Genomic DNA, 17,430 nt, shown 5'->3' with positions numbered 1-17,430 from the left:
CCTGGTATATAATCAGTTTTGGTCCCTATAGCTAATTTCCCCTTTCATGATAACTGTGCAGGCAGTGGATTTTTATAGAATTTACCCAGTTAAATTGTATTAAGGCTTACAATTAGGTATAACTGAAGCTTTAAGTGACAGGCAGATTCATCAACCTTTACGTGCAGTTATTAGTTAGAGCAACACTCAGTAATTTAGAGACTTTTTTAAACTTTTAAATGTTAAAGTTAGTTAGAAATCTGCTTGTGACCGCTGGCTTTTTAGATGGCAAAAGCACCAGTCATAAAGAAATTGCTTTTGTCTATCACTGCTGAAAATCAAGCCTCCACTGATTCAAAAATCACTGAGAATTTGGATAAATTTGCAACGAGGATCCTCGTAAACTGCATAGGCCATGTGCTGTGCAGGAATGGAAGGCATGACTGGTGAAATGATAGAAACTAAGGGCTTAGCAAATGGGCAAGTATGCTGTGGCACCTGTGCAAATGTACAGAATGCATGAGACAGGAATAAGGTTGGCAACGTCAGGAGATCATTGTGAGGCGGATTTAAATCAGCTTCATTCAGATGTAGATCTGCGTTGACTGTTCTGGGAAACATTGCTGCTGAGCTTTTATTGGTGAGTAAAACATGAACACAATAAGACTTGATCTAAAATAACATCATGCATGAGATTTGCGTGCACATGGTGCATTTAGCATCAAACAAGGCTGGAACGGAATATTTCTTTCAGGGAGTTGCCTGGAGCTCTTTGCACACAAGTGTACTGTCCAGGATTTACTAACCAAAAAATGTTAGCAAATCCTGGACATGTGTCTGAGGATAAATGGACATGATGTCCCCCTGCACCCCATCACTCCCTCTCCACCCTCGCCTTTCTCTCTCCCTCTCCATCTTCCCCCTTCCCGCTCCTTTTTCTTTATTGTGATGCCAGAATCTGCAGTGTACCTGGCCATTACTCGAGAACTGGCTCTCAACAACAAATTTGTGTCGTGACAGCAGCTGGCTTCAGAAACCTCTGGCCCCATACTGGCCAGCAGCAGCAGCAGCTGCACACATATAGGGTCCCACAATCTGAATACCTGGCCAAGAGCTGGGAGAGACGGGGGAAGGGGGAATATCAAAAACCCAGATCCCAAACATAAAAATGCTTCAGTGCTCCACAAATGCCAGCGAAATGTCATCCTCACATTAATTCTCTCTCTTCCTGAGCACGCTGCAAGTTGGGATCCAGGTATGCAGATGCACACATCACTGCATTGAAGTAGACACATGCTGTGACTTTTGTTTTCAATATCTGGACAGCAGAAGTCTTTATTTATGTAAGTCTCATGCAAAAGAAATAAATAAAAAATTGTCACAAAAGCAGATCAAATCCAGAGCCATGCTTTATAAAAGCGTGTTCAAATCAAAGTCAACAAGTTACGCTGATCTCTCCAATACTTAGACATATATCAAACGATAACAGATTCCAGTTGTTACCCAAAGTTAAGTGGAGCGGACACTTTTTCATTTTGTCTGTGGAATATTCTTTGCAATAACCATCAGATTAAATCTCGAATAAATCAAAGAGCGATTTACGTAACTGAGTCCAAGGAACAGACCCCTGAATAACAGTGTATTTGTGCAAAACAACAGAGCAGAGTGCTGTCTGCCGTCCAACTTTTTTCATTAGTGTCCATCTCCTCTCTGCAGGGTAGAGAACTCTCTCTGCAGGGTGGAGAGCTCAGGCTGAGATAGGGAACATCTGACCATAACAACTACCAGCCACATTTTTTCCTGTCTGCCTCCCTGTGTCTATCCCACCAAGCTTATGACAGGACAACATAAATTAACATTTACTTATGACACACCTGAAGGACTTCCTGCATATGGTCAAGCAATGAGACCACACACATACTTTTTTTCACTTCTAGCATTAACCTGCATCTTCCAGGGAAAGTAAACAAAGTACTGTGTTCTTTTCCAGCAACAGCCTGTTTCACATTCGTACAGCTGCACAAATTCACACCTGGGAGCTGCACAGTACAGCCACAGTCTCCATCTGTTGGCCACTGGGCGCTGTCCAGTTAAACTTGTCTTCCTCTGCTGGCCACTGAAACACTGCTGCTTGCTCAAGAGCACCTCGTGCTTCAGGTAGAGAAAGTCAAGATTCTCCAGGTTGCTAAAGCCTTCCAGCTGGCGTTCTTTCAAAAGCAAAGCTACTGATACCACAAAGAAAAAACACCTTTTAGAGATTACAAATGCTGGGAATTAAAGATGATTCAAGTGCCTGTTACAGCTTCATGCAGCAATGTAGGATTGAGAGCTGTGAGCGTGCTACTTGGTGTAAAAGAACTTGCTAGTGGAAATTTTATACAATTTTGACTACAGCTAAGCTACCCAGACATTACCAGAAAATGTTGTTAAATCAGTATGGCCCACTGTACTGCAACAACATAGCAAAATAACTTTTCTGCTTGTTCAAATTCACATTACAGTCAAAAATTCAGACTTAGGGATGATAATCAAGAACTAATCCTAGTTTGGGGCCAGATCTGATTGGTCAGAACGAAAACACCTATAAGATTCCATTTTAGTGAACAGCGAACAAGTCAAACTACATGCAAAGAGACAGGAAAACACACTCGCTTCATTACTTACGGAGATGAAAGATCTCCAAAACTTAAAGAATGAGAAAAAATACATAATTTATAAAGCTTGTGGGTACAAGGTATTTGGAATCACAAAGTATTTGATATTTTATTCAGTCAACATGAGGCATTTTCCTCCTGTAAAATAAACTTTTCTCTATGCATCTCGTCATCCACCGGTTTTGCCTGTCCTCCAAGAGAAGATGTAAAATCCCTCCAACAAATTCTGGGTCTACCCAGGGGTGTCCTGCCAGTAGGGCATGCCTGGAAAATCTCCAAAGGAAGGTGCAATGGAAGCATCCTAATCAGATGCCTGAACCCCCTCAGCAGGAGCAGCTACTCTACTCTAGTTCCCTCTGGTTGTCCAAGTTCCTAATCTTATCTTTACACCTATATCCATATCTATCTTTACCTTAACTCATTTCAGCAACTCATATCTCTGATCTTGCTCTGTTGGTCACTACCAAAAGTTCATGACCATAGGTGAGGATTGGAACGAAGATATAGTGGTAAATTGAGTGCGTTACCTTCTGCCTCAGTGCCCTCTTCTTTACCACAATGGTCCAGTACAAGACCTGCATTACTGCTGATGCAGAACCAAGTCATCTGTCCATCTTACACCCAAGATTCTTACACTTCTTTGCTTGGGGCAGTAACTCACCCCGGCCCAGTGAGAGCAATCCACTATTTTCCATCATGGCCTCAGACTTAAAAGTGCAGACTCTTGTCCCGGTTACTTCACATGTGGCTGCAAACCTTCCCAGCATGCACTGAAGTTCATGGTCTGATGAACCTAACAGAACTACGTCATCTGCAAAAAGCACAGCCGCAACTCGAAGGTTCCAAAACCAGACAACCTCCTCACTCCCGCTGTGTCTTGAAATCCTGTCCATGAATATCACAAACAGGATCGGAGACACCAGGAAACCTCAGCAGAGTCTAAAGACCATTGGAAGTGTCTTTGACAGTGTGATGGGACACAAAATCTCAGGAGAAAGTCAAATGTGATGATCTGAACAGCAAATACTTAGCACAAAGGTTGACCTTAAAGAAGTACTAACAGGGAATCTGTTACCACTGAGGACAATGAGGTTTTTTGTGGAAATTTGGGTTGAATTCTACAACTTAAAAGACCTAACATACAGTGGTTATTTTATGGAATGACTGAACTTTTACTTGTATCAGTAATCATTTTTACAGTGAAATATATTTCTAGCAGTGTGAGTTTGAATGCTTTGAAACAACGTTTAGATTGTTGTGTTGGGGAAAACAGAGAGAAAATTGATTCATCAGTTTTTGAATCAGTAAAATTTGACAAATAAGAAAAATTTAAATATTCTGCAGATATGTGGTATTTGATTTTTTCTGGGTGCAGCATTGCCTCTGTAATTTTTCCATATGTTTTCCATAAATATGTAGTTTTTTTCTGAAGAACAGCATTACTAATATAACAATTAAATCTCTAAATGATATGAAGGTGGAAACGTTGCTAAAGAGAAGTCCACCAAAGTGAAAATAGCTAAAAAAAAATCTATTTTTTACCGCAGTAAAACAACATTAATTCATTCCTCTGTTAAGCTGTCACACTCTGTCAACTCCAGCCATCAAATGCAAACTCTGTCAGTTCAAAAAACAACTTCAGCTCCCATGTTCTGTTTCCCAGTGGTGCAGTGTAATGCTTGTGGTCACAATTTGGACAAAGCATCAGGTCTTTAAGAACCTGGGCCGACGACCTCATGGCGAGACTTCATGCAAGCTATTTGGAACTCTGCATGAGCCTGTCTGTCAGACCAAATGGAAGGCAGCGGGCTGCCGCTCAAGTTGTTTAGTAAAAATAAGTGTGTGCTTTGGCCTCTTAACCCATCATCCCCACTTCACAGAGCTCTCTCTAAAACCACTGGGGAAAGTGAGAGTACCAATTTGTACATGTAGCATGTTGAGCTGTTCATTGCACAGTCTGCTGAAGCACTGCAGTATGCTGATGTAGATTCTTTGTAGAGCCCATTTATACCCAAAAGAATTCTTCTCTGGAAAAATATTTTGTCCTTACCGACTTAAAGCCTAATCCTGGTGGGCCTCTCTCTACTGTCTCTCTGCAACAATGCACCCTTTATGGACTTTGAGATGCCCCTGCTACTACCTTCCTATACACTTTTTTCCCCAACTGATGAATACAGACTCAGCTGTTATATTGATCAATTCATATTAAAATACATTCCACATTATTGCTTCTATCAACACAACACCACAGTAATGTCACACTCACTGCTCTGTTGCTCAGAGCAACTCTTCTGAAACTGTTTTTATTCACTAAACATTTCCATTTGCTTCTACTTCACAGTTTCTTGGGTCACCGTAAAACTGAACTCAACACCTCCTAAATGTTTCACATTAAAAATCCTCCAGTAGTTCAATTTAACCTCTTTAGTGGTAACTTTTAAAAGTGAGAAATGCACATAAAGTGTGAGGTTTCATTCACGGTAGCTTAGCAGCGATCCAACATTGGAAGCAGTTGATATCAATTAGTGCAAAATTTTGCATCGTCGTCGAAAAGGAAAGAGAAATTCAGAGCAGTAATGGAGAAAATGATAAGACATTTATTCATTAACCTCACCTGTCAGGAGACTCAGGGTCGAAGCAGGTCTTGAGGACATCTGTGATTTCCGGATCGCAGCAGTCTCCATCATCATAGTCATAGTGTATGCTGTTGCACTCCATGTTACAAACCCCATCCTGCCTCTTCCAGTTGTAGCAGGGCCCCAGCCTGAGGCAGTCCCCTCCATCGTGGCCCGTCCTTGGATGGTCACACTCAGGGTCACAGTGGCGGTTCCCAATCTTACCAATACGACAGTTACTGAGGATAAACCTCTGTCGGAGGCTGGAGTTTCTGACGGTGTAGACACTCAGATCCAGGGAAATGTTGTAAGGGCGGAAGGCTTCAGTCAGAGCCCGGTGCTGGAGCTGGATCTGTGCATTCGTCACAGTAGGGTTTCCGCCGTCATCACTGGAGAGGTTGACAATCCGGTAGCGAACTCGCTTGGTGGTACGGAGCTGCCAGTGATTGTTGTAGCCGAAGATGATGTCTGTGTTGTCGCAGGACGTCAGGCCGCAGGGTGGTGGCAAGAAAGCAGAGACAAGTTCTTGTTCAGGAACAGGAGTAGTGATGATGGTCGGATGAAGGCCAGCTTTATATGGCATCCATAGCTGTTCCACCTTAAAGCAAGCAGAGGTATTGTTTGAAATATCTTTATTACTACTTCCAATCCAATTTTAATTGTGTATAACAAAGCAAACGTGCAGAAGAAAACCTGAATAAAATCTACCAAATATACATTTTTTTGCTGAATTTGATGACAGGTGAAACAACTTATCTCTAAAATGACTCAACAACTGACAATGGAGAAGTTAAATCTAGTCAGTTACATTCGTGAAGTCTGCCCACATCGCCAGGACCGGCACGCTCTTGTCAATTTGAAGTGGCCGTTTCAACAAGTCCTCCTGGGAGCGGGCATTTCCCCACAAGACCACTCCTCCCATGTGGCCCCTGAAGCTGTGTCCTTGATCAGATTGATTACTGCCGAGGAAAAGGGTTCTGCAGGTCTTCATGAAGGGACTGTAGAGATTCCCCGACTGGAGACTGCTTTCTCCCACCTGAGAGGAATAAAGAAGGGACACAAGAACCAACAAGAGGGGCATGAACTCAATTCTCTTCATTTCATTATATTGTGAGCAGAAAAAAAGATTAATGGTCTAATGATGATTGTTAAAAAGAACTTATAAACATGAAGCCTCCCAGGTTTTATGGCATCGTAGTGTTGTGATAATTTGATTTTTGAGAAGCTTTGTCTCCAGGTGTGAATGCGAGTGAGATTGTTTGTCTGCATATGTACTTCTGTCCAGGGTGTCCCCTGCCTTTGCCCTAAATCAGCTGGGATAGGCTCCAGTCCCCTGCAACCCTAATGAGGATTAAGCGGTGAAAAGATAATGGATGGATGGATAATCTAAGGAGATTCCAGGGGCAAGCTTCTCACCCTGTCCTACAAACTATTCTGCAGATGAGATGAACAAAACTTGATTGTGAAGAGAAGAAGGAGCAGCACTGACCTTGGAAAATGTCAGATGAATCCAAAAACAAGGTCAACAGACTTGTTTTTCATGAGCCTTTAGCTGCATTGCAGTTTTTTTCAGATTTTGATTGCAGTCAGTTCGTAAAAAAAGTTGCATTCTGTGTGTTTTGTACTGGAAAACCCCATTAAGCCCAAGAAAAATCTGAAGGGGAATTCTTGAGGATGTAGGAAATACAACTGCAGTGAGATTCTGACTTGCACTAGACTAAAAAAATCATGCAACAGAGGATTTTATTGACTGCCATGGATTGTGCATTGCTTTAAATGTAGTTGCTGCAAGGAGCAGCAAGGACGGCATTATCTCCTTTCTTTTGGAAAAGCGAGAACCAGTGTATCCTTGGCAAAAGGACATTTTCATAAGCATTCATTCATGATGTCATTCTCAGCATTTAAGTTGATTTTGCTCAGTTGTCATAAAGACATCAGTCGCTGTTATATCATTCATTCATGTTAACCTTAAGCTCATGCATGAAAGCCCATTCTTAACCTGCGAAATAAATTGATATTAAACTGATTTGGGTGAGAATAAACTGAAAATGTTAGTGAGTAGACCTTAAGTTGGGTTTGTTTTGTCATCTTATGATCATTGTCTTTGGGGGATTCTGAAGTCGACTGCAAGAGAGAAGTAAATAACCAAACTGAATCATAATTTATCCATGCACCAAAACCACACACCTTGGCTCCATCAACATACAGGGTCATGTTGTGGCCATTGTAAGTGGCCATCAGGTGAGTCCAGACATTGGCTCTGTACCGCTGATGGCTGTAGATGGTGGTGGATTTCACAGCTCGGTCTGTGCGAAGCGTGAAGTAGAAACGTGCGTCTTTGGTGCCTGCAGCTTCCACAGTGCGGATGCCCACGGACCAGCCCTTCTCACTTAGTGAATGGGAACAGTTGTCGAATACACCTGGGGCACAGAGCAAAGAACAGAAAGCAAACATTTAATATTTGGAAGCAAGACTAGTGGTAAAAGCGAGAAGAAACAAAGGAATATTCTCTCTCGAGGAAAGCATGTTTACAAAAGGTCAAGAAAATAAAGAAATAAAGACAAACAAGCAAGTGATTATCCACTTATGGTTACAGGAGGGAGATAGAGGCTGAGACCCAGACGGAGCGTAAGACGGAGATGGAGAGAATACACAGAACCAGAGACACCGGGAATGAACAGAGACGAAGGGGAAGGAGGTATTTCACTAAGCCAAGGCAAGGCCCTGATGTTTCCATCTGCTGTTGCAACAGACACACACAGACACACATCTGCTCCCCAGATGTCAAACACTGGGACAGCGAAGGGTCAGGGAACCCCTTCACCCTCCTCAGTGCTGTACGTGTGTGTGAATGTGTATACGCTTACATGTGTATGTGTGTGTAAAGTGGGCAGCTGTAGCAAAATATCCCCATGGAGGTGAGCCAGTTTCATGGTTAAGCATTTAATTCAGTTAAAGAAAGTGATAGATTTGCCAAGCGATTTCAGTTAAGCTGTATGTAGCCCTGCTGTACCAGCAAATGCAACTAGACAAACACATCAGTATCAGTCAATGCTTGTGTTACAATTTAAACTGCCAAGCACTTTTGAGACAATCTGTCTTCACGCTGCACTACCAAACATGTACCAAAGTCACTTCTTGGAAAATCTGCTGTTTACATTACGCTGTGGGTACATTATTTAATGGTTACAACAGGAAGAGGGTGTTGTTTTTCAGCGTTTCATGCAATGGCAGATGACAACATTTTGCTTGAAAAACAATGAGGTTCATGACAAATGTGGTCTTTATTTTGTGATGCATTTTGCACCACCACATATTAGTTCAAGGCTACCATTCATCTTCACTGTGGTCTTGTCTGTTTAACATGATTATTGTTGAATTAAATGAGATGCTGATGTTGTAAAGCTGTATTTGTTTGGCCACTCGGTGGCGGCAGAACCAGCCGAAATCTCAACATTAACATAACATGACCTTGAATGCAGCCCTGTCACAAAAAAAATGATGTTCTTTTACAGCTAAATTGCATTCTAAATTTTGAAAGGAACTTATTTTCTCCCGATAAGGTAACAGAATGGCATGGTGGGAAACATTTTCACTTTGAAATATCCATGAAATTAGATGGTTGGAAGGTTGTGGGTGTCTTAAGTCTGAAGCAGAACCTTCTCCTGGGTTTCATGTCCCTTGTGGGAGCATTATTTTTATTCTTAAGTTTTGTTTTCAGTCACTATTTGGTTACGTTAGAGCACCAAAACTCTTTGAAAAATATCACAGTTCGGGATTGAAATACAACCCCATTCTTCCCCATTTCCTAATATGTGATTAGCTGGCTGAAGAAGAGCAGACTGGACAGCAATACAACTAGAAAAGCACTCGGAGAGCGCATACCTCCGCCATGCCGTTTGTCTGTGTGTGTGTGTGTGTGTGTGTGTGTGTGTGTGTGTGTGTGTGTGTGTGTGTGTGTGTGTGTGTGTGTGTGTGTGTGTGTGTGTGTGTGTGTGTGTGTGTGTACTTGTTTCTGCTATACCGGTGGGGACTTTGACATGACTATTTGCTATAAAGGTGGGGACTTGTCTTACGGTGGGGACCTAAAATGAGGTCCCCACGGGTGGCAACACCGTTTTCTTGGCCATGTTGTTGTTAATAAAAAATGTAAAAGTGCAAAAACGTTTGTTTAGGGTTAGGCATTGATTTGGTGATGGTTAAGGTTAGGGTTAGGGTAAGGGTTAGGAGTTAGATATGAATGGGAGTCAATGGTAAGTCCCCACCGGTATAGAAAAACAAACATGTGTGTGTGTGTGTGTGTGTGTGTGTGTGTGTGTGTGTGTGTGTGTGTGTGTGTGTGTGTGTGTGTGTGTGTGTGTCTGTCTGTCTGTCTGTCTGTCTGTCTGTCTGTTTGTCTGTTAACAGCATAACTCAAAAAGTCATGGACGGATTTTCACCGAATTTTTTGAAGGTCGAAGGACTATTGAGAGATGGCCGCCAGGCCATCTCTCAATAGTCCTTCGACCTTCAAAAAAATCCTGGATCCAGACGGTGATCCAGATCACCTCCAAAATCTAATCGATTCTTACTTGTGCTCTTCCGGACATCCTGTAAAAATCTGGTGAAAATCCGTCCATGACTTTTTGAGTTATGCTGTTAACAGACAAACAGACACACACACACACATAGACAGACAAACAAACTCCGGTGATTACATAACCTCCTGGCGGAGGTAATAAAGATATGTTGATTGGAAACACAATCCAGGACAAAATGCATCTCTCTCAAAACATTTTTGCAGTTCAGAGCAGCTCAGTCATACAGGAATGTATATTTTTGGGGAGAAAGGGCTCCTTAGTGTTGTAAATAACAAAATATTAGCAAATAATTGGCTATTTGCATGTTTCACAGCTAGACAGCAAGTTTAGGATAGCAGGTTTAGGATAGTTTAAGACTGGCTTCAGTTTCAGATCCTGAGGCTACATTTATCTTACTTTTTCTGTAGCCTGACAATGGATCTAAAAGGAGGTGCAGAAGTAAATTACAATATTTTGATGATGCTAAGAAACTGCTTAACCCTTCTTTGAATGATGTAACTATCAAAATTTCTGGGTAAATAAGTAATAGAATCTAAATATAATCAATTTTGTGAGTGTTATTCTTATTCTTATAGACTGCATTGCATCACAGTACAATACAACAATCAAATAAAGACATTGAGATTTTTCTCAAATCTGAACAAATCTCTTATTTTTACAAAACACATGAAATGCATTAGAATTTTTAATGAAGAGAACCATGAAGTGGTTCCTTGTCAATGCACTTTTCTTGAATTTGACAGTGCCGTGCCATTCTATGGGGCAGTACTGGTCGTTATGATCAGAAAACATTATGATGTTATAATCCAAAATCCAGCAAATAACAATAAAAAACTGCATAACAATGTAGCAGTTATGAAAATGTATGAACAGTATCATGATTACATTGTTTTGTCCAGCGGTCCAGTCTGGACTGGACTGTTTACTGCATTCTGTGACTGTGACACATACAGCAACGCAGCAATAAAGGGTGAAATGTACAAACAAATAGATTTATAAGATCATCAGCAACCATTAGAAGTCAAACCAATGTAAATGTCATGTCTAGCAGAAACAATAGGAGTTTGTTTTTCACTGTATTTGTCAAATTCCTTCAGGACACTACAAAGAGAAAGGCCTATGCCACAAAATGTTGCCCTGCACATAAGGAAGCAATGAGGGGAAAAAAGTTGAGTAATGGAGTCGGATCTTTGATCAGAGTAAATGTGAGCGGACGTAACAGTTTGCGGTCTCCCTCAGTATCTGGACAGCTGTGGTGCTGCACCATAGCGCTTTTATCCTCTTCAATTTGTTTGATGTATGTGTTGTTCTGTCAAGTGTGCAGCGTTTCAAATGCAACATTCTTGATGTTGGAAAAACAGTGATGTTTGTCTTCAAGTGAGGAGCCGGCAAAACTGAAGGTTTCATTGGATCAATGTGTCTGCAGCCACCGCTCCGAATCAATGGGAAGCCACGGACGAGCGAACTGAGAGGCGCGAGGCTCAGTGAAACACGCCCTGGGAATTTTCACGGTTATGTAACCACGTGCTCATAGATGCAGAGGCTGTGTTTTGAATGAAAATACCATTGGTTTGTTTTGATGAAAAATGCCACAAAAACAATGTTTTTTGACATGAGATAACTCATGATAAATTATTGGGAAAGTTTAGTGACGATACTTTTACGACTGAACTCATCTTATTTACCACCTGCCTCTGGGTTTAACGGTCATATGATGAACACAGCTCTGGTTTTTAAAGGGAGTAGGTCTTTTCTGATCAGTAAAATGAAGCATTAAGCGTTAAGGAATCCTGCCATTGTGATCAACCATTATTCTCATCATTATCAATACCTGCCCTCAGCACCAGAAATGATCATTGTCATTATAATCACATTATGACTGTCAGTAAAATTATCCGACCACACTTATCATAATTATGTCATCATTGTCGCTTTCATTATCCAATTATAGTCATTATCATTGTTGTCAGCAGGGGTGTAACTAGACCCTAAAAAATGCCAAGGCCAAGAGGTGACACCGGTTTACAATGGGGGTGTGCATTTAGGCCAAGGTGCCCTATTTTATGATGACATTGGGTTATTTAGTGTCTTTAATTTGGTATTTTGAATGCACTTCCATTTTTTTGGCATTGATAGATGTGCATATTAGTGTAGGATTAGGACTAAATTACAGGAAAACACCATTCATTGCAATTCATGAGTGGAAAAATAGGATGAATTATACAAACTCGGAGGGGGACGACACAAAAATACCACATTACCATGCTGACACGCCTTGACAAAAAAGCCTCACAGTGCCAGAAGAACGTCATTCTTCTCCTTTTATAGCGAATAAACAATCATTACTGTGCATGCAGCAGAGGTATTAACTAGGGATGTCCAATATTGACTCTTTTTTTGCCAATTACCGATATGGCAATATTGCCCAACTCTCAATTTTCCGATATGAACCAATACCAATAAATGTGTATTTAACTAATTTTAGGTAACATCACATATCTCCTGTCATGGAATGAACACATCATGCCTAATTTTATTGTGATGCCCCATTGGATGCATTCTCAAATGCAACAAGGCTTTCCAAATGTAAACATAGTCTGCGCAAAATAAGAAATCTATTTCAACTTAAGGTATGGAAAAAACGCCATATTTATGCCATTTTTAAAATGTTTTTTTAAGTATCTCAGACAACAGTTCAGACTAGCCCTCCCTCCCTCTATGAATCTGGTAAATGCGGGTGAAATCTTGATAGGCAAAAAAACCACAACGATATTGACCGACATTACATATTTATACCAATATCGGACATACATCCCTCGAATTAACTTACGTAGCCACACTGAAATGTTTCTTTGTTGAGCTCAAAAGTGCATATTTAGATGCAGATGCTGTCACTTTAGCAGTACATTTACTCAGTGGTAAAACAGTGGTACTGGAGTTTGTTGATATTGATGTTTGTTTGTTTGTTTTTAACCAAAACACCTAATAAATCTTAGTACTCAATAAGTCTTGATACTCATACCTTAGATTTTTTTGTTCACATTTCACACATAAAAAAGACTTATGGACAAACTTTAACATGATGACAGCTTTTCCAAATGATCTCTAGCCTATTTCTGTAATGCAATTTCTTATTTTTCACCTTATAAAAATCAGAATACATCTGCAATGAGCTTATATAATATATGCCTATATCATCAGCCGAGCCCCTTTCTGGCTCTAGCAGTACTTGGAAGTGCACCCATCTTGCATTTGATATTCCAACGTGACCTCTGTGCCATCAGTTGCAGCCACCAATCTTATGCAAATCAAATACTATTGACTACAAATATAAACTGAAAGACTTCAGAGAGTGGTTTCTAGTGCTGCTGGACTCAAACAGGTAATTCAATATCAGATTTCTGTCAGTGGATTAATCATCTAATGTTTCATCGTGCAAATATTCCTATTAATCACTGGGATTTCAGTCATCACTGTCACCACGTCTGCACTAAACAGACTAAACCCCAGCTGGCCTTTGTCTGAAAACCAGTCTCCTGGGACCAGTTTCCTTTTCTTAGAAACCATTTAACAAGAGAATTTCACACAGCACATGAGACTGTTGTTGAAAAGGGTAAACCCCAAATGTTGTGGGGATTACTGGACACAATCTTCAGGAGACCACAAGCCATTATTTGTCAGAATTTCAGAGCAGTTTAGCTGTGAACAGGCAGGTTTAGAGGGAATGAGGCTGAAATCTGAGGAAATTACAGGAAGATATAGAATTTTGGTGTAAATGTACAAATTACAAACACAAGTCTGAAGTTTGATGCCCTAAAAACCACTTCAGATCTCCAGACTGGACTGGTATGAGTGGAAACAATCTGTCTAAGAATGAGCCATTAGACTGCAGGTCCAGATCTCAAGATGAAAGCTTATGTGACATGCAAGAAATGAATCTGACACTTATCAGTGCTTCTGGTGCAGGAGTCACCCGTTTACACCCACCTGCAATCACCGCGGGGTTGCTCTGCCCGCCCTCCGGCTTCACCCACAGCTCCAGGCTGAACGTGGCCCTCGGCAGCTCCACTCCTGCTCCCAGCTTCACCTTCAGCTGCTCCCGACCCCCGTTGAAGTACAGGGCGGTCATCCAGGAAGGGGGCACCCTCGGCACGGGGCTCCCCCAGCTGCCTCCGGGTGAGCTCACCGGAGGATCCTCCAGCTCCCCGGAGTAGTTCTCCGTCACCTCCTGCGGGGCAACCGTGGAGGACTGGGGGTCTCCATATCCCTGCTTCAGCCTCTGGAGGACCTGGAGGCCCCTAGAATCTGTGGAGCTGTCAGATGATGAAACTTTCTCCCGGGTGGAGTTGCCCGAGTCGTCGTCGTCGTAAGGAGACGTCGTATCGAGGCTGCGGGAGAACCTGGAGCGGGAGTTTGTCTCCGTGCGCGCCACGGAGGAGGCACTCTGTCCGGCGTCTTTAGAGAACGACTTCCCGGTCTGCTGCGAGGCGTCTTTACGCATATAATCTGGGTCTCTGTCGTCGTTTCTGGAGCGTTTCGCGTTGAACCGTCCGGGCGACGTAACGTATCCATCCCCGGCTCCCGGTGTCACATCCTCGGTGTTTTCCCAGCCGAACTTCTCCTCCCGCGGCGGAGTGACCCGCTGCGCCCCGGTGTCGAATCTGCAGCCTCCTGCACAAACCGCAGCAGCGCTCTTGACAGTGTACAGCTCTCTCCGGTTCGTGTGTGTCCTCGGACGGGCCGCTGGAGGGCGGTGTTGGAACGGGGAGAGGGAGCGGGGCTGCCGCCGGGACCTCCAGGCGCCGGAGACGGTGCAGGGTTCACCTGCTAGCCTGGAGAGCTCACTGTCTGCCCGCCGAGCCAAGGCACGTTTGTACCGGCTGAGTGCATCGGAGCGAACCGGGTTCAGCAGCCACGTGTTAGTGATGAGAACGAGGAAGATAGCCAGTAGTCTGATCAACAACATTTTCTCACGTCAGGGAAGGTATTTGGCGGGGATTTGTTGAGAATAAAGGAGGAAAAAAAACGATTTTAGTCTTTTTTCCAGGTCAGCAGCAAGATCTCCCACACCAGACTGTTTATTTTAGGTTTATATGCGCATAGTTCCCCAGCAAAAAAAGAAACTGCTGCTTAGTTTGTCTTTTTGATATTTAAAATTAATTTATTTCAGTAAACAGCTTCGGAAAACAGTCTAATCAAACAGGCAATAAACCATCAGTGCATTCCAAAGAGGTCAAATTAAAAAACAAAAAACGCATCCAAAGTTCTCACTTATTGCAAATTGAGGTTCTTGGAAAAAGAAGTAAAATTTTGAAGAGTCACAGCAAACATAAATCTCCAGCTAAATTCACCTAACTCCTTTCTTGGATGTGCAGTGGCTCTATACTCCTGCACTTTGCGCGGAAATTCAGAGGCGACTCTTTGCCTCCTTTCCATTCATGTTTACAGTCTGCAAAAATATCTCTGACACTTTATTTCTCTCCACAGGTAGAAAAAAAACTACTTCTACCAGCCTTTCAGTGAACCCACGAGGTAAAGAAACACTTTTCGAGCGTTTACGCACGGATTTAGACTGTTACTATGAGCATAAACACAAGTATTTTATTCCTGGATGCAATGACAGATTTTTTTTAAATTTCAATTAATAAATCATTTAAAGTCTGATTTCACTCCATTCTGACTTTGCACAAGATCTCCTGTATGTTTTTACCTCACAATTGCGGCAACATTTAGTGCGTCCTGATCCAAACAAATATGACTGCAAGGTGAATCAGAGTACCAACTCCAAAGGCAAAGAAATTTAAAAAATAAAAATGGAAATGAAGCGCAGTGCTAAGTGTCAGAGCTAAAATAAAAAAGCTACTCTACTTGTTGAGCAGAAGCTGTCCTATGACTTCTGAGAGAGGACGAAAGAATATTAGTCCACTAAATGCAGAGTTGCGCGTCCGCTCCTCTTTTTGGTTTTGGTTGTGCGTCTCTGTGTGCCTCAGACTTGCAGCTGCTGCTGTTGCTGCTCCTGTGCATCGGTCCATGCAGTAGTAGTAATATGCTATCCTCCTCCATTCACTTCTCTCTCTCTCGCTCTCTCTCTCTCTCATTCTCCCAAGTCCAAAGGTTTTTATCAGGGAGCCCCTGCCCGCCCTGACATCACCGGTAGGGGCAGTGTGGTGGTGGAGGAGGAGGAGGAGAAGGAGGAGGAGGAGGAGGAAGAGGAGGACGAGGCGTCCTACCCCTTGCCTCACACTTGAGTTTTACAAGGGAAATCCTCTTCGCTCTCCTCTCTCCTCTCCCCTCTCTCTTTCTCTCCCCCGCCCAGTCCCGCGTTGTGCATCCCTCTGATCCAGCGTGGAGACAGGAAAAGGGTTGTAAAGTATATTTATGTATTTATTATTCCTTTCCTGACCTCATCCATCCATCACTGGCAGTGGAAGAAGTACCCAGATTCTTCACTTAAGTAAACATGGCAATACAAGAGTGTAAAAATGCTCTGCTGTGCGTTCAAAACTGTATTGACAGCACAAAAAAATTAAAAAAAAAATGCAGTGATGGAATGTGACCGAGTGCATCCCAGGAAGCTACAGAACAACATTTGTGTGCAAGAAGTGTCTTTTCAATTCATTGTAACACACTGCATTTCACATTTCACATCTTTTCTTAACTGTTGCTTTGCAGATTTCGACTTGCATGTGATGCAGATTGCAAAATATCCAATCTATTATGGAATAAACTAACAACAGAATAGCCAAACTAGAACCACATTATCCAACTAACAGTGAAATATCACCTGCAAAATGAGTTACTGTGCTACCTTTTGCTTCCTAAAGAGTGTTTACATATATTGTAGTAGTATTTTTTCTTGAGTAATGCATCTGAACACTTCTTACACCAAGTATAATATAAATACAAGCACCATGAGTGAACATTATTATGCAGAAAATGCCCCTTAGTACCTGCAGTCTGTGTGAGCAGCATTTGACTGCTGGTGGATCCATAGTTATGCATCATTTTTTTTTGCATGTTCATCACTGATTTCATGTGAAAAGTCTTGATTTACAAGGTAAACTGTCTTCAAATGGAGAAAAAAAACACAACTTCTCAAATAAAGTGAAGTATAAGTTGGAATACACTGACTGTAACTCAACGTAAGTAGAGTGCATGAGTAAATATATTTACTTTCCCCTACTGTCCACATCTTCTTAATGGGAGGCTCTTCTGTCAACCTGGCAGTGGATGAATGATGGTGGATGTGGCTGCAATAGGGGTGGAGGGGTGTTTGCTCCTGCTACAGTAACAGAAGTGTGTTTGATCTCTCCCTTGCTACCCCTCACTCTCTTTCTTCCTCCCCCACACACACCCACACTCACACACACTTTACCCCAAGTGAATGAGGTGAGGTTTGAGTAACCCTCTCTACCCTTTCTCTTCCTTTTACCCTCCCTCCTCTCCCTCCTTCCCTCCCTGCCCTATTCTCTTGATCTATCCATCTCACTCACTCATGCTCTGGCTCTCTTCAGTTGTACAACACAGACAGGCACAACATCTGTCTTGCACATGAAAAGGGTTTTTTTTTTGCAAGTTTTTTTATCATCCAAATATGCTACC

The 17,430-nt window shown here is 42.2% G+C and overlaps 1 protein-coding gene across 1 annotated transcript in view; it reads right to left on the bottom strand.

Annotated features, from left to right (window-relative positions):
• The window catches only part of pappa2 (pappalysin 2), an 84,273-nt gene extending 68,379 nt beyond the window's left edge, over positions 1-15,894 (bottom strand). The window contains exons 1-4 of the mRNA XM_022191660.2: positions 13,816-15,894; positions 7,436-7,668; positions 6,057-6,284; positions 5,248-5,846 (exon numbers count right to left, since the gene is read on the bottom strand). Coding sequence (XP_022047352.2) covers positions 5,248-5,846; positions 6,057-6,284; positions 7,436-7,668; positions 13,816-14,794 — 2,039 coding nt within the window. The 5' untranslated portion in view covers positions 14,795-15,894. The remainder of the gene's footprint in view (positions 1-5,247; positions 5,847-6,056; positions 6,285-7,435; positions 7,669-13,815) is intronic.
• Positions 15,895-17,430: the final 1,536 nt, after the last annotated feature.

Source organism: Acanthochromis polyacanthus, chromosome 9 (genome assembly GCF_021347895.1).
Source record: "Acanthochromis polyacanthus isolate Apoly-LR-REF ecotype Palm Island chromosome 9, KAUST_Apoly_ChrSc, whole genome shotgun sequence".
Lineage (NCBI taxonomy): Eukaryota > Metazoa > Chordata > Actinopteri > Pomacentridae > Acanthochromis > Acanthochromis polyacanthus.
Note: the sequence above shows the minus strand (reverse complement) of the source record. Positions and strands in the feature narration are given on the sequence as shown.